Raw genomic sequence first — 27,513 nt, 5'->3', positions numbered from 1 at the left:
TCGTTATTTTAATCATAATATATTTGTATTTTAATTTGAACTCTTTGCGGTCGAACTCCGGGATATTTTTACCTTCTAAACGCTCTGTGGAGCCTTGGCCTGCAGAAACGGGGAAGGAAAAAATAATACGTACACAGCTTAAACAGACTCGTTTGAATAAAATTTATACGTTTTTTAAGCAATAATTGACTGAGCCGCCGCTACCAGAAGACAATTCCGACCAGGAAGATTACCATGCCTACGGAAAATACGACCGCAAAGAGTTCAACCCTTTCGCTACGGCAGATTTTAATGCGCAACGTGGGTGACTGAGGGTAAACTGTCAACCAAATCTGCAAAATTTGTTATTTTGACCGTATTGTTTTAAAATTCGGTATATTAAATCAAGGTGGAAGTGCGTGAAGAATAAAATTAAAGTGCAAGTGCATCAAAGGACTGCAAAAAATATAGCGCGAGCAAATTTTCAAAACGCCTATACGCGCCAATGGTAATGAAAGGGTTAAACAACATAATACCTAGTAAAATAAACAAATACAGTTTCACCTACGTACCAAGGAAATTTTCTCACTGGGTCATTTTTGACCCGACGTCCACCACGCATGAGACTATCACGTCACCCTCTATCCAAGGGTTGAAGCTACAAAATATTCCTCCAGAAGATTGAATCTAATACCTCCCTGTTTCACGGTTCACTTGACCGGACATAAATAACAACTGACAAGAGGGACAGCTCATAGACTTAAACTCGTCGAACTACGTCTGTACTATAAACTTTTCACGCGTAGCCAGTCTACGACAAGGTCTATCCTAACTTTAGATCCACCTACTCGCGCGAGATTACAAATGAAAAGATTTGTCTGTACAAATGAACGTTCGCCGTCGTCAAAGGGCTGTCGGTGATTCCTTCCAGTACAGAGTGATTTACGATCCCAGAACACGTCATTCCTTTTCCCGGCAACGTATAATCCGTGGCGGGTATAACGATCCGTAGAACAGGCTTGTCGTGTCTATCAGGTTGCGCGCGTCGTGAAAAATGTACGCGGTATCCCGCACCAGGGGCGACATTACGATTGTACACAAAGCCTGTGAAATTATTAAACCACGTCTCACGTGGCCTCTCGCGGATTCGCCGCTCGTTCCACGCCACACTCTTCCCTATCGAACGGTTTATTCAGGTAAATAACCTTGCGATAGCCCGAACAGAGAGGTCTCTCGATTACCGGTACACAGGTCATACACCTTTGAATCTACAGACCTGGTGGAATCGGCGAAACGGAATGAGATACGGTAATCGTGTTACTCCTACACGATGACGTTTCTGTCGATCCTCTCTTGCAAAAGGTTACTCTGCTACCTCCCTTGTTTTTTCCTCTCCTCCATCCCTTTTTTCCCCCTCCGCCCCTCTTGTTCTGTGTTTCGTCTCGTTCCGAAACGATGAACTTCAGCGATTTTCGGCCGGCAAAGCAACCAAGAGTCACCGGTGTCGCGCTGATACACCGCAAAGGGTGCGCGCTGCTCGCCGGGAAAATCATATTAGTGATGTTTCGGTAATCGCTTTTAGATCCGCTGTTCGTGATTGACAGCGTCGAACACAATCAGTTTTTCCCGCTGGCAAAAATCGCTACGCATCCTGGAATCGACTGTTCGTTCTCTCGTCCTCTCGAAACGTTCATGGTGAACCCGTTGCAGTAACCATGGCTTCGTTCTTCCCACAGATGTCCGGCTGTTTCGCAAATCTCACGGAAGAAAAAAATCGAAAATGACCACACGATCGAATATTTTCCCTCTTAGTCTTAGTTTTATCTGTATCTACAACGAGTCACCCACTTTCACCGTTACTCACACTGGACTCTTCACCTTCCAACTCTCCTACACGTCGTTCAAAATTAGAGTAACCTCGCTCTCGGACCGATTCTCGTCCGTTCTGCGCATTGGCAGATAGCGTAGCAGAGGGCAAGACGGAGAGAAACGTAGACGGTTAAGTGGGGGGTTTGGACGTTCTAGCCCCGCCTTAGGCACGTCCCATGCGCGAAGCGAGGTTACTCTTATTTTGAACAGAGTATACATAGCCGTAACCCAAAGTTCATCTCCTCTGAACCCTTAAACAGCCCTATTTTCTCCATTTTCCATGCGCACGTCACGTAACTCTGTTTCTACGCAACGGCGATCCTTAACACTTTGCCAACCGAACGAATTGCAACCGAACAGATGTCTAAGATTGCAGAAACGAATTCTAGGAGAACTGATAAAGTATTCTGTATTAGGAAGATTAAATGCAAAATTCCACAGTGCTTCGTTACATCGGCAATATTACCGAACAACATTTTCTAATACACGAAAAAGAAACGAGAATGAGATATTCTATGTAAATGGTAGATTTACCACATCGGTTGGCAACGTGTTAAGTGTTTTAAATCCAGTGTTACCCCAATATCTGCTCGGAGTTTCGAGGAATTGGAGCAAACCGGGCATCACGGGACGTTTATCGAGAGACGAATTTTACCGAATGTTGCACTTTCTTTCGCGTTCTTTGAAAAAAAATTCGTTCCTGTGTAATTTCGCGAGTAATGAGAGCAAGAGTAGGCGAGCAGTCGAATAGACACACGGTTTATCGAAGGGAGAGGAAATTTGGTTCGCTAACGAATTAAGCTCGTTCCGCGTTCCTACGTTTTGGAAATAATTTTCAGGCAAGTGTGTATTATATAGCATGTATATATATATTTATATATAGGTTTTAAGGATTTCCGGGCAGCAGAACTTTATTCCAGAGCAAATTCTATCTTCGCGAGCTTACGGAAATTATTAGCGTGGAGGAGTTAACTCGTTCCTCTGCCTATCAATTTCGCGGAAAATTATTTGGGTGGCCTATTTCTGAAACGGAAAACGGAAACTCTGGCTGATGAAGAAATCTCATTAAAATTTAATTACATTGTATATGGTATCCGTGGCGTATTAACGCGTCAAGATCATGGTGGTTAAAAAATCAAAATTACGTTTGCGAATATTAAGAAAGAAGTGAAAAAGCGAACGGTATTATTGGGTAGAATTATAATTAGAATATTAAGTACAAGTTGATTACCCGAGTATACGTATTAGCTTTGGTACGTTTGTTGCAATTTTCAGTTTTAAGAATTATCTTATCGTGCGAGTAGTTGATTATCGTATCACTTTTTTTTTTACTTTGTTCGTCATTATCCAATTATGTATGTTACCTACTGCTGTTAGTGTACTGTTTTCATATTGCACTAGGAAGCTATAACATTGCACGTATCACAGAAATGTATTATGCAAGAGATTTACCTACTGCTTGAGATGTGTTAGTACTGAAACGAGTGCTCTCAGATTAATAGATTTTTTAATTCATACTTTCTTCGTAAATGATCGTAGTAATTTTCAAATTTAGTTTAATAGTGCTTGTATTGACGGCATAACAAATTCGTAACATTTTCTTCGTTTGTTTTCTATTATCGTTATATATTCAATTCGCTATAAATTATTTGAACATTTTGTCGATACTGAATTTATGAAATTTCATAATATTTTTCTCATTGGAAAGAGAATTTTTTCTAAAAAAAAAAATAGTCCATAATAAAAGATGCTAAATTACACGCGATATCAATTATTTTACCTGTCTTTTGCGCTAAAGTTACGAATTTCCAAAAATTTCATAAATATCAATTTCTTTCCATTAGAAAAACAAAAATAATCCATAATAGTCACATTTAAAAAGTTCTTTTTTTAAGTAACATTATCAACAAAAATGCTATGTCATACGCGATATCAATTATTTTGCCTGTCTTTTGCGCTAAAGTTACGAATTTCCAAAAATTTCATAAATATCAATTTCTTTCCATTAGAAAAACAAAAATAGTCCATAATAGTCACATTTAAAAAGTTCTTTTTTTAAGTAACATTATCAACAAAGATGCTATGTCATACGCGATATCAATTTTTTTTCCTGTCTTTTGCGCTAAAGTTACGAATTTCCAAAAATTTCATAAATATCAATTTCTTTCCATTAGAAAAACAAAAATAGTCCATAATAGTCACATCTAAGAAGTTCTTTTTTTAAATAACATTATCAACAAAAGTACTAAATTACACGCGATATCGATTATTCTCCACGATGTCTTCAATTCCCACCTTTAATGACACTTAATCACACGTTTAGTTCTTCCCTAATTTGTAGAATTAATTCTCACGCAATTTTCGCATCGATTATCCGTTTCTACTTGTTCGAAACGATCCAACGAACTTCCATCCCTAAAACCTACATCACGTCCCTTCAGAAACAAACGGGTAACGGTGTAAATCAAAAGTGAACAGCCATATTTTGCCCTCGATCTTCGGCGTGTCTTCCCAAAAGCGACAATATATGTTTAATTCAACGCGGAACTTTTTCATCGTTTCAAAAAAGCCGACTAGGTGGAACGCATGAATATGTATGTTACATTTAATGCCGACACTATCATCCCTCATCTTTCCACTTTTTGTTGCACACTTACGCGCGAAACTCAGTGCGCCGGATGAAGCGGTGCATTTCGTTGGCGTATCGAGCCTCACTCGCTTCGCTCTCTATCCTTTCACGATAACCGTCTGCTATTATCTCCTTTATAGCGTTGCCTTCATTGACGCGTAATTGAAGTGCAGATGCCAGCCGGCGGAGGTATCGAGCCGCTGAAATTACGTTAGCCAAGTTTCAACAATCGCATTTTTATCCGACGACCCCCCCGAGAGGCGTGATTGCCGGTGTCGATGCAATCGAGTTTCCTCGACGTTCCCGTATCGACCAAGATATCGCGAACGCGCGCGGCCACGGAAACTCGACTGCGAATAACAAATCAATCGGATTGATCGCGGTTAACCCTGAATCACTTTCCGCAACTACGTCGAGTTTTGTCGTTAATACCGAAGTTGTACACGGTGTCTCGTTTCAATCTGCTTTTTGCAAATATTTCGGAAGGTATGCTGGACGGGGGAAGATGATTTTGGGCGGTAGACTTTGTTGGAGAATTTCGGAAGTAATTTAGAATTTCCGACTTTGTTGACGAATTTGTGAAATAATGTAGCATTTTAAGTTTATCGAAGAATCTGTGAAGTAACGTAGAATTTCGACTTTGTTCAAACATTTGTGAATTCATTTAGAATTTCAACTTTGTTGAAGAATTTAGAATATCAACTTCGTCGAAGAATTTGTAAAATAACTTAGAAGATTCACTTTATTCAAGCATTTGTGAAATAATTTAGAATTTCCACTTTGTTGAAGAATTTGTGGAACAGTGTAGAATTTTGACTTTATTAAAAAATTTGTGAAACAATGCAGAATTTTAACTTAGTTGAAAAGTTTGTAAAACAATGTAGAAGTTTCACTTTATTGAAGCATTTGTGAAATAATTTAGAATTTCTACTTTGTTGGAGAATTTGTAAATTAGCTTAGAAGTTTCACTTTATTAAAAAATGTGTGAAACAGTGTAGAATTTTGATTTAGTTGAAGAGTTTGTGAAACAATGTAGAAGTTTCACTTTATTGAAGCATTTGTGAAACAATGTAGAATTTTGACTTTGTCGACGAATTTGTAAATTAGCTTAGAAGTTTCACTTTATTCAAGCATTTGTGAAATAATTTAGAATTTCTACTTTGTTGGAGAATTTGTGGAACAGTGTAGAATTTTGTCTTTATTAAAAAATTTGTGAAACAATGTAGAATTTTAACTTAGTTAAAAAGTTTGTGAAACAATGTAGAAATTTCACTTTATTGAAGCATTTGTGAAACAATGTAGAATTTTGACTTTGTCGAAGCATTTGTGAAATAACGTAGAATTTTGACTGTCGACTAATTGATATAAATTACAGTAATTTGGTACATAGAAAATTATCTACCACAAATCGTTCATATTAAAAAGATTTACGTGAACAATAAATTTTGTTAATACAGAATGTGAATGAATTTTTCACGCGGTAAACGCGAGAGACGAGATTACGTGAGAAAAACACAGCTTGAAATTCATGTCAGACAGTGTCTTCGCTAAAGTGAATATTGTTGTAGGTGTGTACGAATTAACGTGAACGCTGGGTGTGACTGGAATGCTTTCAAAGATACGGATATTACGTAACATTACATTTTACATTGCACTAATTAGGCTTGTCCGAGAGTGGGTAGTCTCGTGATCTAATAACGTATTATGAGATGGCGGAAACCGAAGAACGGTTGGAATAAACAGCTAAATTGAGAATTATTATCACTCCTCGTAACTCACTCTGTCTCGAGTAAAAGCATCGTTGAAACCACTTGTCGAACAATGAAAACGCGAAAATCTCACCTCGAACCTTTTAATTGCTATTTCTTCTTTTTTTTTAAATCGTCAATTAAAATTTTTAATTTCGCAACTTTTTCAAACTCAGTTTGCTCAATGTGCCCGTAAAACCGTGAAAATATTTTTTTCTAACTTTTCACATATTTACAATGCATAAGGAAACAGTTATTTTCTAACTTTTCGCATACTTTTCAAGAATTTCGATATGCGGTTTGTGTAGAAAATTTGTACTTTCGATGTTACAAAGTGTCCTGCAACTTTGTCGAATATTTTTCCCGTCAGATGTATTTCGTAACTCCTAACAAACTTTTCTGCACCTATTAAAAGAAACGTGTCGTACGATATTGTCGCTGTTGGAAACGACCTACTTTCGGCCCGCTAATGACAGCTGTTTCTCTTCTGTTATGGTCTTTTATTAATTTCCTTGGAAGATATATCTATCTTCACCTATTCATTTCCCTGATAATACTTAAATAACATCACTTTCTTTGAATGCGTAGCAGCTTTTTAAAGTACCGAATAATTTTTCTAATTGCAAACCTTTGCTTTTCTAACTTACGAAAGCAGTATTAAAATCTTCCATCGTTTCCTTCTAATATTGTAAGAATTATTTGTTCGACAAAATTTTTATAATAAATTGTCATTAAAATTAAGTTCTTATGCAAAATAAGTAATGTTAATAGTTGATTTGTACGTATAATTTATTGCTTTATTTATCGAAACAGTTTTATTTTTTATAACATTTATATATTTAGAAACACTAGATTCAATTAATTTACCATTTTATATAAAACTTTATTTAATTTTATCGTTTATAGCTAAAATTCCAAATATGTACTCTTCGTAATTGATTATTAAAAGCCCATGTTGAAGCTTCTTACATTGGATCAAAAGGGACTGCAAAGAAACCGACAGGGATATCAGGATGGAAGACGTAGCGAGTGGGAGAGAGGACAGAAAGATTGTAGAATGGCTCGAGAAGCTGAAAAAGAAAAGAAAAGAAGAAAGAGAGAGTGGCTGAGAACACCAAAGAGAATATTAAAGTATAAGGGAGGGGTAACAATTAATGGGTAATAAGTAGGGCGATAAGTTAGTAGAGTACGAGGGAATGTGATTGGAAGAGAGAGAGAGAGAGAACGAATCGAATGAGTGAATAAGATAGTTTTATAAAACGCAGGTTATTGCAAACCAAGTCAAATTCATGGCTCTGAGGCTGAATAAATAAATATATTCTGTATTTACTTAATTTATTTAAGTATATTTGGAAGATTATTAATTAGATTTATATGCCTTCGACGGTTACCCGATCTGCTAAACAGGACTCTGTATCTACCGCTAATTAGTAATAAATGTGGATAATCAATCGACAAATCAGCTTACTATATCTATTTAATCTCTTGTGTATCATCGCATTGTTTCTGTTTCCTATGAAAGCTAGTACCTCATCATCGATAATTACCTCTAGTTTTCACTTCATATTTTATCTTTTCAACTAAACTGACCATTAAACAACGTACTCATAATTGTGTCATTATCGTGTGCACGAAGATTTATTGGCGAATTAAATAGACTTCCTCTGTGTAGAAAAATGCAGAAATTATATCAGTTTCGTTGAATACTTCATGAAGAACCTTGAAATAAATTCTGTACCTCAGAGACAGATTGACACAAGTCTGATATCATAATTTTATAGCAGAACAAGAAAATATCAGTGAATGCACAATTCAAATAATTAAGTTTCTTTATTTAGTATCGTTATGTAAAATCATTTTAATTTATTACTTCTCACTGATTATGCAAACAAGTCTCTATGGATCCAAAAGAGAAAAGAAAGAGCAGGTAGATGTTGCATACAATTCAATTTTGAAACAAAAATTCATTTATTACGTAAATTTCATTTGTTAAGCAAAAAATTTGTTACTTCTTACTGATTATGCAAATAAGTCTCTATGGATCCAAAAGAGAAAAGAAAGTGCAAATAGATACTGTATGCAACTCAATTTCGAAGAAAAAAAATTTATTCAGTTTGTAAAATCATTTAAATTTATTACTTTTTACTGATTATGCAAACAAGTCTCTATGGATTTAAAAAAAGAAAGAAAGAGCATGTACATATCGTATATAACTCAAGTTCGAAAAATAAAAAAAAAAAGTGGAGTTGGTTAAGCCCGACTCTAAAGTATAAAATTATCCAGCCGTCGATCGCTTGTTGAACACTCTTAACTATAACATCAACCCGTCCAGCCCACGAATAATCATTTTTGCATCGAACGCTAACCCGCAACAGCGGAGCAGAGTCCTGGGTACATACATGCAAATAGTAATGTCTGTCGAATCGACGCGTTTCTCTATTAATTCGCCACACATCTGGCCGGTCGTTGACTAAATCACCGTGTGCAGGGACGGCAGAGCAGACGGCAGGAAAATCGCATTAGCGAAGTTTCGATAATCGCTTTTATATATCCACCGGCGGTGATTTACGGCGCCATACCAGAATCAGCTTTTCACACTCCTTCGTCCCGGGCTATGGGGCTTTCGTCCGTGATGAAGAAAAGTCGGTCACAAGGTGGCAGATACCTAGATCGGACGCGATCGCGATTGCTAATCATTTACCTGAGGGAGGAACACGTTTTTCATCTTTTACGAAGCAGCGAAAAATCTGACATTGAAAAATCCATCGAGCCGTTGGAAATCTTCGAACGTGTGGTCATTATCGGGCTGCTTATTATTATTGTTGTACGTCGATTTGATCGATGACTGGTCACGTCGAAGAGTGGATTTTTAGAAAAATTGAATTTTTACTGGTGGAGCGTTTACGTGAAAAATTGCTCTTAATCGTATTTCTGCTCCTTCCGCATTCATGAATGAGATGACTCGCGAAATGATTTTTATTTGAATTCTTGGACGATATTCAGGTAGTTCTCGTTTTTAGCAATTATGTTCCTGGCGACCGTTCGTAAATCGGGAATTCGTTTTAATTGATCGTTATGTCGTTACTAGACTAGGGGTTTTTGTGCATTTATGGAAAATTTGGAGGCACAGAAATACGCAGAATGCACATGATAGGCAAAAATATATAAATCAACCGAAAATATAATATTTAAATTAATCGAAGAAAACAATTACCTATCTACCTTCTATTCCTTCAATTATATTCACAAAAATATGAAAATTCATGAAAATCCGCAGTCTAGTCATTACATACTGCATGATTTCCCGTACAACTTAAAATAAAAATTCCGATCGAAAAAATTCGTAAAGTGAGAACTACCTGTATCTTACGTCCTAATGAAATCGAACGACGAGATACCTCGTCCATAGGTGCAAAAGGGTTAAAAATGAGATTGAATATGTTTATGAAGCATTCGAAGCATTTTTTCTGTTACTTTTGAAGTTAGTTGAGATTGTAGCTTCTCGTGGACCGCAATTCTTTCGGTAAGAATTTCGCGAGGTCGTAAATCCCGCTTACACCCTAGGTGACGGTACGGGTTTGCTGTCCAATTGAGAAATTCACCTCTTTTGGTGGTTCTAATTAGGATCCGATAATTTAGAGAATTTGATTTTGTCACGACTGAGTGTACAAATGTTGATCGGAGATATTGTATTAGCGAGTAATTCGAATTTTTGTGTTGTAATGTGTTTGGCTGGATTGGGTGTTACTGCGAGAGCGAGACTCCAAGCGCTGGTTAGAGACCGACACCGTGGAGACGTCGCCCTGACGGAAAAGAGCATCGGTTATGGAGAGGAGAGGAGAGGTTCGCGAGGTTTTTGTTTCGTCGATGGGTTCGCTCGAGGAGGTTTATTGCGGTAAACCCCGGTCTGGCGGTCGAATTTGACTAATGAATTTTATGACGATTATCCGGCAGGCTGGGGTTTCCTCGCGTGCATGGCGACGCAACAGATGAATGTTGGATTATTTCTAACAACACCCTATGGAAGTAATCAAGTCAGGACAAAAATGTCTCCGCGTTGTTTTAAACAAAGGCACTAGGACTTCCACCAGATGTGTCTGGTGTCCGTCTTCGAGTCACGCACTGCACAATGCGATACCATAAAGTAAACAGTTCCTAGGTACAAGGGGACCCCAACTTTTTCTTTGGGTGCCCAGAGACAGTCCTTTGGAGCATTCAATAGCGTAAAGACGTGTCCTCTGAGTCCGTCAATAAATAGCATATCACAAGATTAACCTTTTAGATACGGTACGCCGCTATAGTGGCGTTCCGCCGAGACCCTCTACTTTTACGGAACGCCACTATAGTGGCTTTCGTGGATAGCACCAATTTGGACGGTACGACACTATAGTGACTTTCGTGGATATCATGATTTTCGACGGTATTATACGTTTTTTGCTTTATTTCGCATTTGTTTCGCCTAAACCACATTTCCTGGCAATATCGAAGCTGTCGTTGAAGAGTACACGTGTCAGAGAATCGTCATGAACGGTTTTTGTGCCATCCGCAGCCAGGCGCGCCGTCCCAGGGGTACCTACTTGCGGACGAGCGCGCCGTACCTAAAAGGTTAAAAGACTATTTCTTTTTCATAACCCATTTCCAATAACGAATAATTCGAAATTTCGGACGAAATTTAGCGCAAACTTGTTAGATCAAGTATTCGATAATTTTTAATTATGGTTTACATTTTATTTATTGCATACATTTAATTAGTGTACTGTAAGGCGTTGTGTGACGCGCCTAGGCAACGACCGCGGGACCCGAGCCGCAGGGGTCCTTAGACAAGGAGCAGCGCACCCCCACCCCACGGCTTGCAGGGCCCTAACGGCCGAAGAAGCGTACGAAAACGGGAAAAAGGGCAGCGGCCCACACGTTATTGTACCCAACCATCGATCAGCGAACCAACGTCATTTTAAAAATCAGTTATTCTAAGCCCTTGTAATTCTTGACTCTTACAGTATTATTTATGGTATACGTTTAACAATTATGATTTAAGAGTTAACAGTATTTGTAGAATTCTTTCTTATTAACACATTCGCGTCGGGGCGTTTGAAGCGGCACTTGACATGGGTGCGGGGTGATTTCGCGTCTGTTTCTTTCAATCGCGTTACGTTGGGAGAAAGCTGCTATAACTAATTGATATTTTTCAAAGGAATTTTATTTAATTCGTGAAACATGTCATGGCATTTCTGAAGAGAAATTGAACCATTTATAGTGTTTTATACATTTATTTTCACGCATATCGCATATCTGTGTAATCTGTATCCAAGTGAAAAAAAACCCGAAAAACCCACCAGTGCGTCATCCGACGCCAATATCGTAAAAATAAACGAAGTTTTTTCTAATAAGAAATTGAGTAACTGTCATCGATACTATTAACACGTTCCATGCCGGGCCGATTTTTGGTTACTTGTCGTTCAGGCCGAGACTAGCAGTTTTACTTTTGACCCTATGTCTTCCAATATTTATAAGAAAAAATCATGGTTATCAAGGAAAAGGTAACGTTTAAGATGCACTGTAGAGCAAAGGAAAAATTTTTGTTTTAACAAATTATCGCCGTAGCTGCATAGTTTAAGTCAGCGGAAGGAAAAGGTCGAAATATCAAATCGCCTGACCGAAAAGTCCAGAGTGGGGCGTATGCGACCCACGCGGCACGGAACGTGTTAAGAAATATTTGACGATCATCCTACATCTCGGTTTTAACACTTCTATAATTATATCATGATAGTTATCGAAAGTTATATAGTCAGTTAATTAATATTCCTTACAAAAAATTCAATTATAGAAGACAATACGGCTCTGAAATTCAATCAGACACAGGTAGGTGCTGAATAATCGTATTATAATGTTCATTATTACATATGCCCATTAATCGTATTATTACCACGGTCGCATTATACATAATTATCGCAGTGTAACAATTCATGTACAACAAATCCGTTACGGTATATAATTCTTGTATCAATCTTTATTTCAGACGAACTGCATATCGGTAAATCTAATTCAGAATCAAATCTAACTATTTCAGTTTTTCAAAATATTCTTCCATCGAGTCTCCTTCAATTCTGCAAAAACAATTATATTTTTTGTACTTTCTGAAGCTTTCTTTCCTTTGACTAATTTATGTTCGAATATTGTTAAAAAAATTCCTTTAGCGGCAAAATTATTATTATTAATTATTTCATATACTCTATTCGTAATAACCTTCTCTTTCTCTTTTACAAGTAATTTCTCATCCGAACTTCACTTCTGTTACACTCGTATCGGTGGTGACACACGTCACAATAACGCGCTATCGTCGTCCAAATTTCCTCCGGACAGAAGCGACTTTTTCACGTGAAAAAAAACGTGACTAACAAGATTACCGCTTCCTCAGATCTTTCCTTATCGACGTTGTCTTTGGCAGAGAACCGTGTATCGAAAAGGGGCCAGATTCTTCTGTCGATAGACACGTGGGTATAATCGATTTCTCTGCCTAACCGGTTCGTACGTTTTACTTTTACACTATGTAAATTCATAGATTACGCCGTATTATCGCATCCGCTAGAATTATCCTCGTCGGATCTAACATTATCCCATTCGATACGCTTCACGAGAATAATAAAATCATCGAGATTTCAACGATTCTCATTTCTCAAAATATAAGCATCATCGCCGTGACATTAATTTAATGCTCAAATACAATTTTTTCATGCGAATATTTACCGTTCAGTTGTGCAGATACGCGAGATTTAAACTGGAAATATCTGTGCAGAAATAATACATTAATGAACGTTCCTTATGCGAATAATAATGCGGAAATCAGATCGATACGTATTATAGATCTATATGCATATTGCATGTTCATCATCCGTTCAGCTGAGCAAACAGTCGCGAATAGAGAGACGTGTTCGGAGAAGAGTAAAGTTTCGCGTCATGAACCTGAAAATCCTCCGTATCATCGTCCTGTTCGAACGATCCTCCATTGACTCGTCATGAAAAATGTACACCTTTTAACGTGAATGATGAATCGTCGTCCCCCTATCTCTGCCTCTGTAATTTATTCACGTGTAATCCATTGTTTCCGCGAGTGTATTAATATTCATCGCTCTGGTCGCAAACAAAACGATGAAAGATTAACTGCGGAAACTTTTCTGCCGTACCGATCCACGCAAGATCCGAGTTCAAACACGAAACATAACCAGCCCGATACATTCGAAGGTGTGCGGCTTTGATTTTTCCTGCGACAACCTGTCGATGATACGATTCTTTTCGACGCGCCAGCTTCTCCATTTTCGACCGGAAAATCTGTAAATAGCCGTTTTGATCGAATGTCAATAACGATACGCTACCGGTGTTACGTATATACGGGGTGTCGGTTTTAAATGGACACGATTTTGATGAAACTTTGGTGTATAGTAATGCTCGAAAAAATATTCGACACGTATTTGTTTATGTTGGAAATTGTCAACGGTGAAAATCGCCCTTAAAGTTGGAGGTAGTAAATGTATTTAGTCTGATATCTCGAAAATTATTGGAGATAGAGGAACAGTGTAAATTGACAAATTTTGTATTTTTCGATAACTAATTTGAAAAATAAAAAATAATAAATAATTTTGACTAAATATGTTTGTCACCTTTATCATCGTGTTTAGTTGAAAAAGACACCCAGTATGTACACTCGATATCTCGAACAGTGAAGTGACTAGGGGGACATTGTGATACCTGGCTGTGCACCTTACTAGCTCTTGGTTTATACGTATTTCGCCTGGGCATCGATGTATAATACAATCGAACCACGGATAACGGAATGAAGAACAGGTGGGATAAATCTGGACCGCGTGGAATATTTCGTTAAAAATCCCGTGTTCGTCAAATATTATCGAATCACGCGCGAAATACTATTGATCCCTTTAGAAACAGTGGACTTAAGCGTCTCATGGAATCTTCAGGGAAGCTTTTCCACACGGATTTATCACGTACGTGCGAATGCGCGGGAGATTTAAACGACGGTACAAATGACGCGTAAAAAGTGCAAAATTTGACAATTGTATCGAAGAAAAGTATAATACATAAACGAACTTCGTCGAACTTTTCGAAATGAAAGCTCGATTAAAATTACTAAGTTACCAAGCTGCTAGAAAACCACGATCGTTTGCCTCAAAGCTTCAACGACACGTCGCAATTTTCAGTTCAATATGATACTCTACTCGATCGCCAATAATCAAATCCGGCAACGCAACCAATTCCAGGGGCGTTTTCAAGAGACCAGTACCATGCGTTATAAAATGGCCACCGTTGGCAGGCATTCCGTGAAATTTATTCGCGTGCTCGCCGTTTGGACGGAAGTATGCCGAATTCGAAATATACAGGGTGTCCCAGTTGTTTCTGATCAAACTTTGTCAGTGTGTTCTATGGGTATAAGTAAGCAAAAAATGTTATATAAACATAAATCGTTTGAAGCTTCGTTGTAACAAAATAATGAAAATAAGAAATACGAAGAGAAGGTTAACGAACTTGCGGTTGCTACGATACAGGACAAGAATGACGATGGCAGACGTTACATTCAACACCTTCAACGACCACAGATCGTAAACACAGTATTCCTGTTTCGCATCATAACCGCACATCCGTTATTTCGTATTATTGCCATAACTTTTTAATAAAGCTTCGAACGACCTATATTAACATAACATTTTTTCCTCACTTACACCCATAGAACACACTGCCAAAGTTTGGTCCAAAACAATTAGGACACCCTGTAGATCGCTTCGACACGAATGAGACGTCTATACACGCATCTTCTCGATTGAACGATGGCGCCGAAGCTGTCAGCTAAGATTGTTTACGAACAAACGCGACTGGAGCTTAGTTTCAGGGTTCCAGTTACCACGAACAAACGTAAAATCCCGTGGACGTGACCGTGGTCGCGGCGTAAATCAAGCGAAGAAAAACCGCGCGGGTGGAATCACGATAACGAAATCGGGCGAATTTAAGGGGTCATTCCCACCCGTTGAAATTCGTTCCCCGGGTCTCGTGGCCACGCGCGCGCCCAGGTATCGCGGTCACGCAGGTAGCAAGCTGCCTGCAGGTGATGGGTCCCGCAACCGCGGAAACCTGTGAGTTGCCCGCAACCGCACACAATTAGACACCCGCGAGGTCGTGCAGATACCGAGCTCGCAATTCGTATCGTTATCTCGGTCTTTGAGGAAGACACAGCCCCGCGGCGGAGGCGGTAAATTTCCAACCGCATAACGTCCTGTCTCGTCCAATCGAACCGCAGAGATAAGATAAAGCACAAGGGGTCGAGAGACTTAGCTCCGGAAACCCGTGAAAATTAGTCGATTTTCCGTTAACGCCGTGTTACACCGTGGCGCGATTCGAAAGTTCGGCCTTAACCTTCGAGCTCGATCGTAACCCCAATCTGGCTCCCCAAGATTAACGACTGCGTTCCTTTGAACGTAGAATCTCTGCCGCGATAAGTCCGATAATACAGTCTGGGGGGGCAAAAAAGCTATTTAACTTTTACGGAACAGGAGGAAAAGAGCGTAGGAGGAGGGAGGAGGAGGAGGAGAGGTAGCTTTCACCGGTTATCGGTCGATGACACGATGACAAACGACGGATCGGTCCGCGCGATAAGGACCCTCGAAACTAGGCGACTATTCAAATTAAAAACCGAAGGAGTATTACGATCCAAGGGTATTTTTTAAGGGATCTTCTTCGTTTCTTGTTCAAGTAGCCCCGAAACCGTGGAACGGGGAGAAATACGGTTTGCGTCGCAGCAGGACACCGTCCGACAATAAAGCTCCGCCGCGCGCGACCCTTACCGCAGAACGAACCGAACGAACAGCCAGAGAGACTGTGTGTGGCTTAGCGCAAGCGGAATAAAATTGCCTCGCCAAGGGAAACATCCTCGAGATAGAAATACACAATGGGGCCAGGATGTAAGAGAGCTACACACGGATCCATCCCTCCCCACGGAATCGACGGATACGGAAACGGCGTGCAGACTTCGAGAGCTACTGTTAGGCGAAGAGAAAGGAAAGCAGGCGAGATAAATCTGTTTCCAGGCACAGATCATCGAAATTCCGGAGACGTAGCAGGCAGGAGCGCGCCGAGGGTAGGGCACACAGTAGGGTAGAGGGTAGGCGAAACCGAAAGCAGATGGGGATTGATTGGCTCGTGTCTCTACGGCGCTAGAGTAAAGCTAGCTCCGTCGAATCCGTCCGGTATACAAAGGGTCTTGTGCATGCGTGCACGCAATCACGCACACGTCGAACACCGCGCGCGACTTAGCGCATTCGAACCAACTGCGCGCGGTCACTGACAGCAACACACAGAGCCTACCGGTAAACGCGCGGTTATCGTCTCACCAGTTCGCTTCGCGCCACTGCGTCACGCGTGTACACCTACGTAACGCGCATCCCGACACACGCAACGTGCCTATCGGGTGACGTATGTAACGGATTTACCCCCCAGGCACGCATAAAAGTAACGCAGCACGCGTACGCGCGTTTCACTTGCGTGAGGATGTACATCGCTAATTCACGCACATGCACGATACGAGCGTGTACAGGCATGTACGCGCGGGCCAAAGTAGAGGGGCATAGATCATAGAGACACATGTGCACCAGGGAGTAAGTACGTACACAACGATATACAGGGTGTCCAAATTGTTTCCGATCAAACTTCGCCAGTATATTCTATGGGCGTAGGTAAGAGAAAAGTGTCATGTAAACGTAGGTCGTTTGAAGCTTCGTTACAAAGTTACAGCAATAATACGGATATGCGGTTACTATGACACAAAGTAGAAATAGATCGTTCACACGAGCTGTGTTTACAATCTGAGATCGCTGAAGATGATGAATACAACTTCTATCGACGCCACTCTTGCCTTATCATAGCAAGTTCGTTACTTCGTATTTCTGCTATAACTCTTTAACGAAGCTTCAAACGACCCACGTTCACATAACATTTTTTCCTCACCCACACCCATAGAACACACCGACGAAGTTTGATCGGAAAAAATTCGGGACACCCGGTATATCGGCACTGCGAGGACACGCGATAAACCGAGTGTACGGAACGCGGGGCGTATTAAGAACACGGACAGACAGCTGGTCTCCGTGAACACAGTCGCAAGTAACAAGCAGAACGAGCTGTATCGAACATCAGCTATTGTTACCGGTATTATTTGCTACTAATCAGAACGGCGAAGCGTGCACGACGAGAAGAAGGAATGGACAGTTGGTGGCTGCGTTCGGTGAGCGAGCGGGTGAGCGAGTGGCAGGGAATTTCATCGAGCAGCATGGCAGAGCGAACCTGATTGCGCTAGCCACCACGCCCTGACCCACGAGATTTTCAAGATATCCGACACACGAGCCACGAGAGGGTCGCTAGGCGCGGGGTCAACCAACTCGACCCCTCGTCGTCGTCGTCTTTGCCGCTTGTTCCTTTCCGTGCAGCTTCGATACGCCGCCGCGCCTTTCGAAAACTTTCCGCCACGGCTGACGCGTTACCTAAATAGCCAGCCGGGGCGCAAGGATACGAAGATCGGAATAGAAACTCACCGGTGTCGGGAATAGTCGCGAATTGGCCGGCGAACGGTGCTCCGATGAGTCGCGTTGGTGATTCATCTGAAACAAAGCCACACGAACGGTTGTTAGATTGATCTGTTGCCCGGGGCGGACTTCGAGGAACCGGGGCGGATGAAGTGGGAGCCACTCGAGATGGAGAGGGCTACAGGACCCGTTGCAGGAACTTGTAATTCTAATAAAAGTGAATTTGTAATTTGCAACGTTGTACCTCTGTTTGTCGTTAATTAATATTTACAAAACAGTCGGTGGGTGTTAATATTTACGAGGCGACCGCATTTGTATTTATGACGTGTATTCACATTTACGATGTAATTAAGGTCGCCGGACGTAAAATTATTCGCAATTGTTGATTAAATTTCAAATACTTTGCTCGTTATTGTTTGCCGTATCTGCGTCTGTATTGCTGTTTCGTGACGGCGAAAAATACGGATAACTTGTGTACCGAAAGGAGCATCCAAAATTTGATTTTATCAATAAGAGACGGTGAAAAGTGAAGTTAAGTTAACGAACCAGGGATTATCCGGGGTACCAAGTAGAGATATTGAGTATACGGTGAATGACGATCATAATGGCGGTGGTTTTCAATCGGGTAACGTGGGGTCCTGTCACAGTTTGACAACGAATCGACGACCCTAGGGAAAATTATATCCTACAAACTTTAACAAGCTTCTTTTCAATGTCCTCAAAAGTCAATAAAAAATCAATCTTCGCAACACATTACAGCTTAAAAAACATTTTGTGCCTTAATTCGCAACTAACGATTATTTTCGTAAATTTGTCACATTTCCCCTTATATTTCTCTAATCTACGATGAAAGAAATTGTGAAAAGACGATCTTCAATAATATAAATCGCTCGAGGAGATTGTCAATTTAGTTCGAAAACGGTGTGCGCATAATAGAGAGTGCGACAAGAACGATTATTTCCATGGAAGTATTAGTTACAGTGTCATAGTTTCCATTTATTGGTACACGAGCATTCGTATGGACGAATAAGTACAATCAATTAAGCACCTATTTATTCCCCGTTTTCAGTTAATGAAAAATCTGCCAATCGCGCATCAGCATATATTATTATACACCTGCATAGCCGTCGTTTCACGGGCAGCAATACCTTCCCATATTTCCCCCGTCAAATTGTTGACATCGCGTATACGCAATATTACGGCTTTGTACGCGTTCCGATCCGAATTCCAATCACAGTATTTAAGTGTACAAACGTAACATTTGTTTGCAACGATTTGCACCTGCTTCCACAGAAATTCTTCCCCGTTCGTCTTTCGCGTGGCTGAATTCTCTCGTAAACGAAATTATCAAAGTTACACACTGAGATACACCTAGAAATTTCGACTCGGCGAAACGACTCAGGGAGGAATCGTGAGATAAGTGAAAGAAGAAACAATACAGCAGAGTTTCCCGCGTAAAAACAGATTCTACCGTCGATAGGTTGCAGATGAAGTTCATCAGGAGTAAGAGACCCAGCGGGAAAGAAGAAGTTGCTCCGTTAAAGATTTAAGATCGGCCGCTACAAGAAAGTTTAGCAAACGTGACTACTTTGGGTAGCTGAATGCGGAATCACCGCGATGCATAAAACATCCCCGGCAATTATTCTTATTACACGCCATCTAGTCGGCGATATTGTCCCTTCTTTCTCGCCTAGATCTCCTCTCTCAGTTTTGCATCGTGGAATTTCGCGCGCGAACAAACCGCGGATATTTTCCGGACGTCGTCTCCTTCGTTACGGAATTTAGAATAATTTGCTGGAAAATTCGCGAAACTAACGAAAGGAAAAATAGAGTGAATAGAAGAAAAAAAAAAAAAAATTCGGCGCAGGAACAACGTTTAAACTGAAAGTTCAGGTTCTGGGTTCGCTTATTTATTGTTTCGAACTGCGAACGCAGTTCGGGGTGAAAAGTTGCTCGAACTCGTTTGAACATCTGTAACGAACAAAGATCGCGTTTCAATAGCCGACTCTACGGAAATTCTTCTTTTTTTTTCTCTCTCTCTCTTCTCTTTCCTAGCGGGAAAAGAAAGTATTAAAAGAGACCATGGGGGCAGGAGGCGATCGATAGGCCTTGCCTTTTCCTCGCGAACGAGCAAAGGAAATTCTTCAAACACGGGAGTCACTAACAAGTATCAAAAGTCGCTTGATGCAACGCCTCCTTAGCGAGTGGAATTAATTGAAAACATCGGAAAAGTTCGCCGATTGTAAATACGTATCAATTAAAAGCTCCCCGTGAATGCAACCGTGCGAACAATCGAGTGTCTGTTACGAACCAACATTTGCGAGCGTTTATTGTGAAAGGGAGTGCAGCTCCACTTTTCGAACAAATTGAGTAACAAATAATTTACGTATAATTTAGCGGCAATTTTTTATTTACAGATAAATCAGAGTTTAAGAATAATTTTTTATTCATTGATAGAGATTTTTTTTTTTTCCGACTTTTGGGTAGAATCAAAATGAAAAAGAATGAAAACAGGTCAAAAATTGAAATAATTCCAATTATCGTCGACGACCTTCCGCCATATTTCTGCCAGCTCGCGAATATCATCGCGATAGAAACTCGGTGGCATTGAATCAATTATGCGAATCCAGTCGAAAAGACTTCATTTCTACACGTAACAGATAATTTATATTTTAAAATATCCATATGCTTGAAGTTGCTAACTTGCACAATGCACAGTGATTCCAAACTTTTTGTCGGTAGTGTTGGATTATTACGAGAAATGAGTGTGTAGTGGTAACAGCAAAAATGATCAACATGTGGTTGTATAACACTTGATAATAAGTTAAATAGCAATATATTTTATAACAATAACTATAAACACACGTAAAAAGAAATAATGATAATTTGCTCTCTAAATATATCTCGCAATAAATTCTCACGTACTCACTGATATCAATAACCAACGCGCTTCACCTGTTTTACCCCCAGTTACCCTGTATGATCCGCTCGTTTACCAAATCTCGAGACGATTCGGCATACTCACTACATTCACGCCATCACTCACATCTTATTATTAAACCAATTCCACACAACATACTGAGACAGGTTGTTAATATAAACGTATATAGAAGAACGACATAGTAACGACTCGCGTATAAAGTAAAGAATAGCTTTATAACTGAAATACCACATTTTAGATTTTAATGAAATTTAGGGAACTTGTGCATATTTTAATAAAATTTAGTAGACTTCGGTAGATTTAAATAAAATTCATTGAACTTATATTTTAATATTCTTGTCGAACTCTTATCATCGCGTACTAACATGCCTTCCTCGCGTATAAAATAAAAGATAATTTCATAACTGAAACACCACATTTGAACTTATTCCCTAAATCCACTAGACAGTGTATATTTAAATTCCTCGAAAAGCGAGCAAACTTAGTACTCCCTCGTTATTGTCAACTCTCCTGAAACACAAACCCTTAAATGTCTCGCCGCAAGGAGCAATGTATTTACGCCATTTTCACAATAAACGGTCCATTTAACGCTTTGTATTTACCGAACCATTTGCCGGTGCACGTTGAACAGGCCGCTCTGCAGCACAATTTACCATTATACCGCGTTATTGAGATATTACCATTTACTATTGCATTATACCGTCTAGGCATCAGCGGTAGACTTGATATACCATTTGCACAATACTACGTATCGGTATTGTTACCAGCGTATCGTCGTCAGTCAGCCGGGCCGCTGTACGCCAGACGACGTTGCAGAAACGCAAATCCCTGTCGAAGTCGTCGTCTCCGTCGAAGGTTGCGCGGCGCGCGTCTACGGGCGGAGGGAATTCGTCCGCGAAGAAAGCAGGACGAGGAGTGGAGCCCGATCTAATCGACGGAAGTCGTTCCCAGTCGGAGTGTTCGGAATAGTTGCCGAAGAAAGCTGCAAAACTGACACCGCCGCAGGTATGTAGGGGGCGAACTGGCTGCAGAGAAACCGACAACTACGGCCAACTGAACGAGAACCACCGGTTTCACCGTAGCTTGTACACACCGTTAATTCGATAGCTCCGTCAGGAACGTCAAGAATGTTCCGGAATTCTATTCGAAGTATGCGGTATATAGAGGATATCTCTCCTAGGTGGCGACTGTGATCTGAGAATTTTTGCTGCGGCGATCGTCGCTGACTGGCATCCGATCGATTCCGATTCCCCCGCTGAATTTACCCGAACCTCTTCTTCCCGACTATTAGCGTCCATTCGTTGCTCGCGGAGTCGATTCGAGAGATTGGAGGAGGAGGAAGGATCGTGAACGGTTGTCTCTCGAAAACCGCATTACTCATGCGCTTCCGCGATCCTTTTTCGGACATTCAACTCTTCTGATTGCTAACTGTCGTGCGAACCTAACTCCTTCGTTCGTGGGAATATTTTTAGAGGGGGTTACAAATGAAATACGTCGATTACGGTTTTGGCTGATCTTGAAGGAATATCGTATGTGAACGGAGTTAAGGAAATGTGCTTTGTGATACTTTCACGGATGTTTGACTCTTATGTTTGCCGTCTGCTAACTGTCACGTAAATTTGAGTCTTCGTTTTTGGGAATAATGTATTTTGAATGTTCGGACTGAAGTAAGTCGATCGCTGTTTTGACTGATCTTCTGAATAAATTTGCGTGCGTAACGGTAAATATGAATCTGGTACGTGGACAGAGTTGTGATTAGTTGTGAGTTATCGTTCGACTGCGTATTTTTATGCAAATTCATATTCTTATGAATATAATTTAAAAAACTGAAGCATGCATCTACAATTCTCTGTCGCGTATCTTCCGGCATTGTTGGAGGTTCTTTATAAACTTTTTCCTTAAATGCACCCCATAAAAAGAAATGCTTAACCATCGATGCAGACGTCGTAGAAAGAAGTATTGCTGCTAGTGGACACCATTTTGAGCATCGATTCAATTAAGGCAAATGATAGTTTTTTAATGTTTCTGTGGTTTAGACGAAGAAGAAATACTTTTTACGGTGTTTGCCGAGTTCGTCTCAGTATCTCCTAAAAGATGGGTGTAAAAAATATTGTAGGTTTACCTATAAAAAAAACTGAAGGTGACCTGATAACTCTGGAAAAAAGGGGTTGACAAAAAATTTGGTACAATCATCTTAAAGCTCTCCTTGAACCATGTTATTTTAGATAAAAGAAACTTGTAAAGAAAAGCTGATCAGGCTTCGTGGTTCACCCTGTATACAATAAAATTATAGAATTTTTTTACACTCTATTATACTTCTTATCTTAATTTATTTGTATTTCATAATTTTTATCTAATTTTTTACATTTCAGTCTGTTGATTTTTATCACTCTGGGATGTTTGTTGTTCGCAACTATACTCTTTGCACTACTGTTTAACACGACAGGAAAACATTGAGAAGTAAATAATCAAATATGAAATGAAAAATAAAGGCAGCTCGTTAATACATTTCTCCAATTCTAAAATTTAAGTTTCTCACGCGACTAGTGAAGTTGATAAAGTAGTCACGAGTTGAAAGTTCAAAGGTAAGCAGATATTTCACACGAATTTTTTGTAGTCTGTGTACAAGTTAAAATAAGATCGATGATAAAATTACACTCGAGCAAATTGAAATAGTTATTTAAGCATTTATAAACAGATATACATATATGCTAAATGCTTGAGTAACATCTATCTCAAATTTATAAAGAGCTAGAAACATCAAACTTGTTCTTGCGCGAGTTTCAATAATTCAGCGCGATTTTTATGTCTGACGGGAAAAAGGAATCGAAGGAACTGCAAAAGGTACGATTTTAAACGACACTGTGTAAGAAATAAAAAAAGTATTCCTTCTGCCTCATAAGTCACTTCTTGATTACTCCATTTTCAAAAAATCACGAAACCCTTCTGCAGCGTCCCAAAACTCCGTAGCTCTTCGATGCTTGGAAACGCTAACTCGCGGCAGGGCGAGTCTTATTTAGAGGAAAGAAATCAACACGTTTTCGAACTAAAACAATTATTGTATTTCTTAGGCGTGTTTTCAGTAGAATGCGCGTCTAGGCGTGTTCTCGATAGAATCCCTCTCGAGGGTGAAAACCTCCGTGCTTATAGCATTATATACATTAATTACTTATGTGTTTTGTTCTTTACTGTATTTTGTATAACGCCTCATTCTTTTGGTGGAAATATATTCTACGGACTTAAATTTGTTATAAAATATATGTTTTTAGCGCATGAAATAAATATGTCAGCGTGTACCATCGATGGTACATGTGGCACGGAACGTGTTAAAATATTTGTGATGAATTAGACGATAAATTACGACACATTCGAGAGCGATGTTTTAAAGAACGTACTATAATCGATGAACAATAACCGGGTCTCGGGTAACTGACCAAGTAAAATTTCACGCAAATTACGGAATGTGACATTTATTATAAACAACGGAGAGAAATTGTAATTGAGAGTTGATCACAGACCAACAGAACAACATTTCTATCTTGTTACGAAGCACCATAAATCTGTCAGACACCTCGGAATTATCTAGATTTTATCGGTTCGTTGAAAGTCTGTAAAATCGTGTACGATATAGGAGATTGAGGAGAGAATCAAAGGATAGGAATGAAAACGTTCAAGTTCAAGAGTCGTATCCTTTTTCGTTGTAATTCGAACAAGAGGGTAGAATGTAACGAAAATCTCTTTCTCTCCTGCGCGTCGCTGCATCTAAGGTTTCTAGGATAATCTGTTTGTCGCAGGATTACGCGCTGTAACACGAGCACCTTCTGTTTACAGTCATGCAATAATTGTTCCTTAAACGATCATTGAAATGCTGCTCGTTTGGGTAAACGTTGCGATTAAATTTGATGAGATGGTCGGAAGTGGTATAGACGAATAAGACCTTCGGCTTAGCAAGCCGAGGCTTTGCGCGCTACGCCAACCACTCCCTCTCTATTCTCCCGTGCCGGTTTCCTATTTTTTGGTACGGAGGTCCCGATGATATTACACTCGGCCATCCTGAACTTACATTCGCCCTCGAATGTCCTCAGTGCAACACAACTCAACACTTTCGGGCACACTCTACCACACAGTGGCACATAGCCGAAACAACGCATTTTTGGGAGATGTGCAACCCTCGAGATGTTTTCATCTCACAGCGCCTGGCTTCGTGCAGAGGTAGATGCCTCCATCCAGGACGAGCCCCCATATGTAGGAACCGACGACGGAAAAATATTGAGGGATCCAACGGGAATCGAACTCGGGACCTTCGGCTTAGCAAGCCGAGGCTTTGCGCGCTACGCCAACCACTCCCTCTCTATTCTCCCTTCGAGGTTTCTTATTTGGGTATGGAGGCCCCGATACTACAGTATTAATAGTATTATTAAACAATGCAGTGCAGATAATGAATTATAAAATTCTATTTAGTTTCAAATATCTAACGATATTCTGTTTTTTGACATCGTGACATGTTTGGCTGAAATTTTTTAAGATACAAAATTGCTCGAGTATTTTTAAAGAGAATCGCGATTTCGTGGAAGAAGAAGGTATAATAGAAGGTAGCAAAGAAAATAGCAAACTCGTTAGTCAAACTCCATAAGAAGTGAAATGAAATTTTCGCTGAGCAAGTACCGACTTTTTTCTCACTTCACGGTAATTTTCGAAAACTGAGAAAAATATGTGAGATCCATTTTGTAGTCTGACTAGCGAATTTTTGTCAAAAACATTATGGCATATAGAAAATATTTACAAAAATATATTCTTTGCTGCGATGGCTCCTATAATTTTACCAAAATTTCGTTTAAACCATGTCATTCTTCGTAAAATAGTAGACAGAATTCGTATTTTATTCGTATTCGATTACCAGTTCTCCAACCCCTAAATTCTAAGAACGATTTCACCCCTAAATATGAATATTAGCAACTAAAAAAAAAAAAAATACGCGTCTAATATTTTCGGATTCTCTATCCGTCTGCAAAACTTTATTAAAGCCAGTGGAGCGATGTCCCCTGTGAGTAACAAAAATTAGCGGGAAAACAAGCGTTTATCCAGTAATTGAAATACTGAAATTGAAAAAGTCATTGCTAGGACTTCAGTTTCCGATTGAACACCATTCACACGCGACAATTTCCACGGATTCAACATTACCGCATGAAAAGGCACAATTACGTCCGGAGAAATACCAGTAAAGTAACAATGCCTCTCGTTGGTAAAATTCATCGATAATAGTTAACAGGAAGTTGCGATGCGCCGATGTAACATTTAGTCAGCGTTTCTTTCGCACGTTTCCCTCAACTCGGTTTAACTGAACTTAACCCAGTTTACCGTTGTAAATTTCCTGCCTACCCACTTGCTTCTCTCTCTCTCCCTCTCTCTCTTTCTGGTACAACGAAATACCTCGTAAACAAGGAAGATCGAAAGAACGCAATAGCGCGGCCCTCCACGGCAAATTCCGCGAGTCGTAGATTCCGCTGGTTGTAACCTGAGTCCAAAACTAAGGAGTATAAGGGTCTCCTCGATCCTCCTCCCTGTTTCCTGCTACCACTGTGTAGTTCGATACCGTTTCACCGAGAACCTCTGTAGTCGAGGACTCATGCCGTTGGACAATTACTTTGTTTCGTAGCATGTGTCTGCACAACGAGGAAAGCAAGGTAATAGTAATAAGATTAAATTTAATGGAACTTTATATTTTGTGGAAAATTCTTCTTGGGTTTTAAATCTCCCGCCTTAGTTAGGGGGCTAATAGGGCGTCTTTTGTTTTACATAGAAAGCGGCGCACAGTGGTGCTATTTCTCGAAAAGCTGATTAAAATTCAATTTTCGAAGTACATATATCAGTTTTCTGCTATTACAGTAGATTTTTTGTATGTTTATCAGTACATTTGAGTGGCACTTTTGACAAATTTTGAATAGTTTGGATTTCTTTGGTTGTACTTAAGCTTTGAATAGTTTGAATTTCATTGGCTGAATTTAAATGGTGCTTACTTTAACGGCATTGGCGAAGTTTAAACTTTCAATATTTCGAATATTATTGGTTTAAATTCAAATTCGAATAATTCGAATTTGATTGGCTGAATTAAAAAGGTGCTTCACCTGAGTTCAAATTTGCAATATATGGAATTTCACTGGTTTAATTTCAAATTCACACGAGGGTTAAACAAGATTTCCTCTTTTGGATAGAAATGCGGTAATTCAACGCACTCTCGTTTTAAATACACAAATCAAATTTCAGAGACCATTCCGAATTTCAACTTCAATTACCTAGTAGGGTAAAATAATCTCTCAAGTAAAGATACATAACCTCTGTATCCTACTAGACATTCAGCACCAAATGTGCACACTCTTTAGCGTCAACCGGACCTTCGTCTTCAAGCAAGCGTGGAAAACACGTCGACAGCTAGAAAGCACAGCTCTCAACACTTAGTTTAACAACTAGAGAAGCTTTATTTATATTCTCACAGGGAAACTTCGCAGTATAAGACGATACACGTAAAGGGCGGCAATTGAATATCATCGGAAATATTGGCGATATGAAAAATTGAAGTGTCTCAAGGTGCACACTTTTCGGCTTAATATCCATAAGTATATTAGCTTACAGCGAAACGAATTCAACGACCAATGAAGATCACAGGTAAAAAGAAAGTTTCGTCTTTCCAATCGCACTGCTACGATATTCGATCACGTTTCTACAGTTTCCGACCACTGTGCGCTGTCCTGCCCGATTTTGCACGATATA

The 27,513-nt window shown here is 39.8% G+C and overlaps 1 protein-coding gene across 1 annotated transcript in view; it reads right to left on the bottom strand.

Annotated features, from left to right (window-relative positions):
* The window catches only part of LOC108570524, a gene marked incomplete at its 3' end in the record, with an annotated part of 351,392 nt that overhangs the window by 208,806 nt on the left and 115,073 nt on the right, over window positions 1-27,513 (bottom strand). The window contains exon 2 of the mRNA XM_017932397.1: window positions 17,814-17,879. Coding sequence (XP_017787886.1) covers window positions 17,814-17,879 — 66 coding nt within the window. The remainder of the gene's footprint in view (window positions 1-17,813; window positions 17,880-27,513) is intronic.

This window comes from Habropoda laboriosa, unplaced genomic scaffold (genome assembly GCF_001263275.1).
Source record: "Habropoda laboriosa isolate 0110345459 unplaced genomic scaffold, ASM126327v1 scaffold61, whole genome shotgun sequence".
Taxonomy (NCBI): domain Eukaryota; kingdom Metazoa; phylum Arthropoda; class Insecta; order Hymenoptera; family Apidae; genus Habropoda; species Habropoda laboriosa.
The sequence above is the reverse complement of the archived record's forward strand: the minus strand, read 5'-3'. Positions and strand labels throughout refer to the sequence as shown.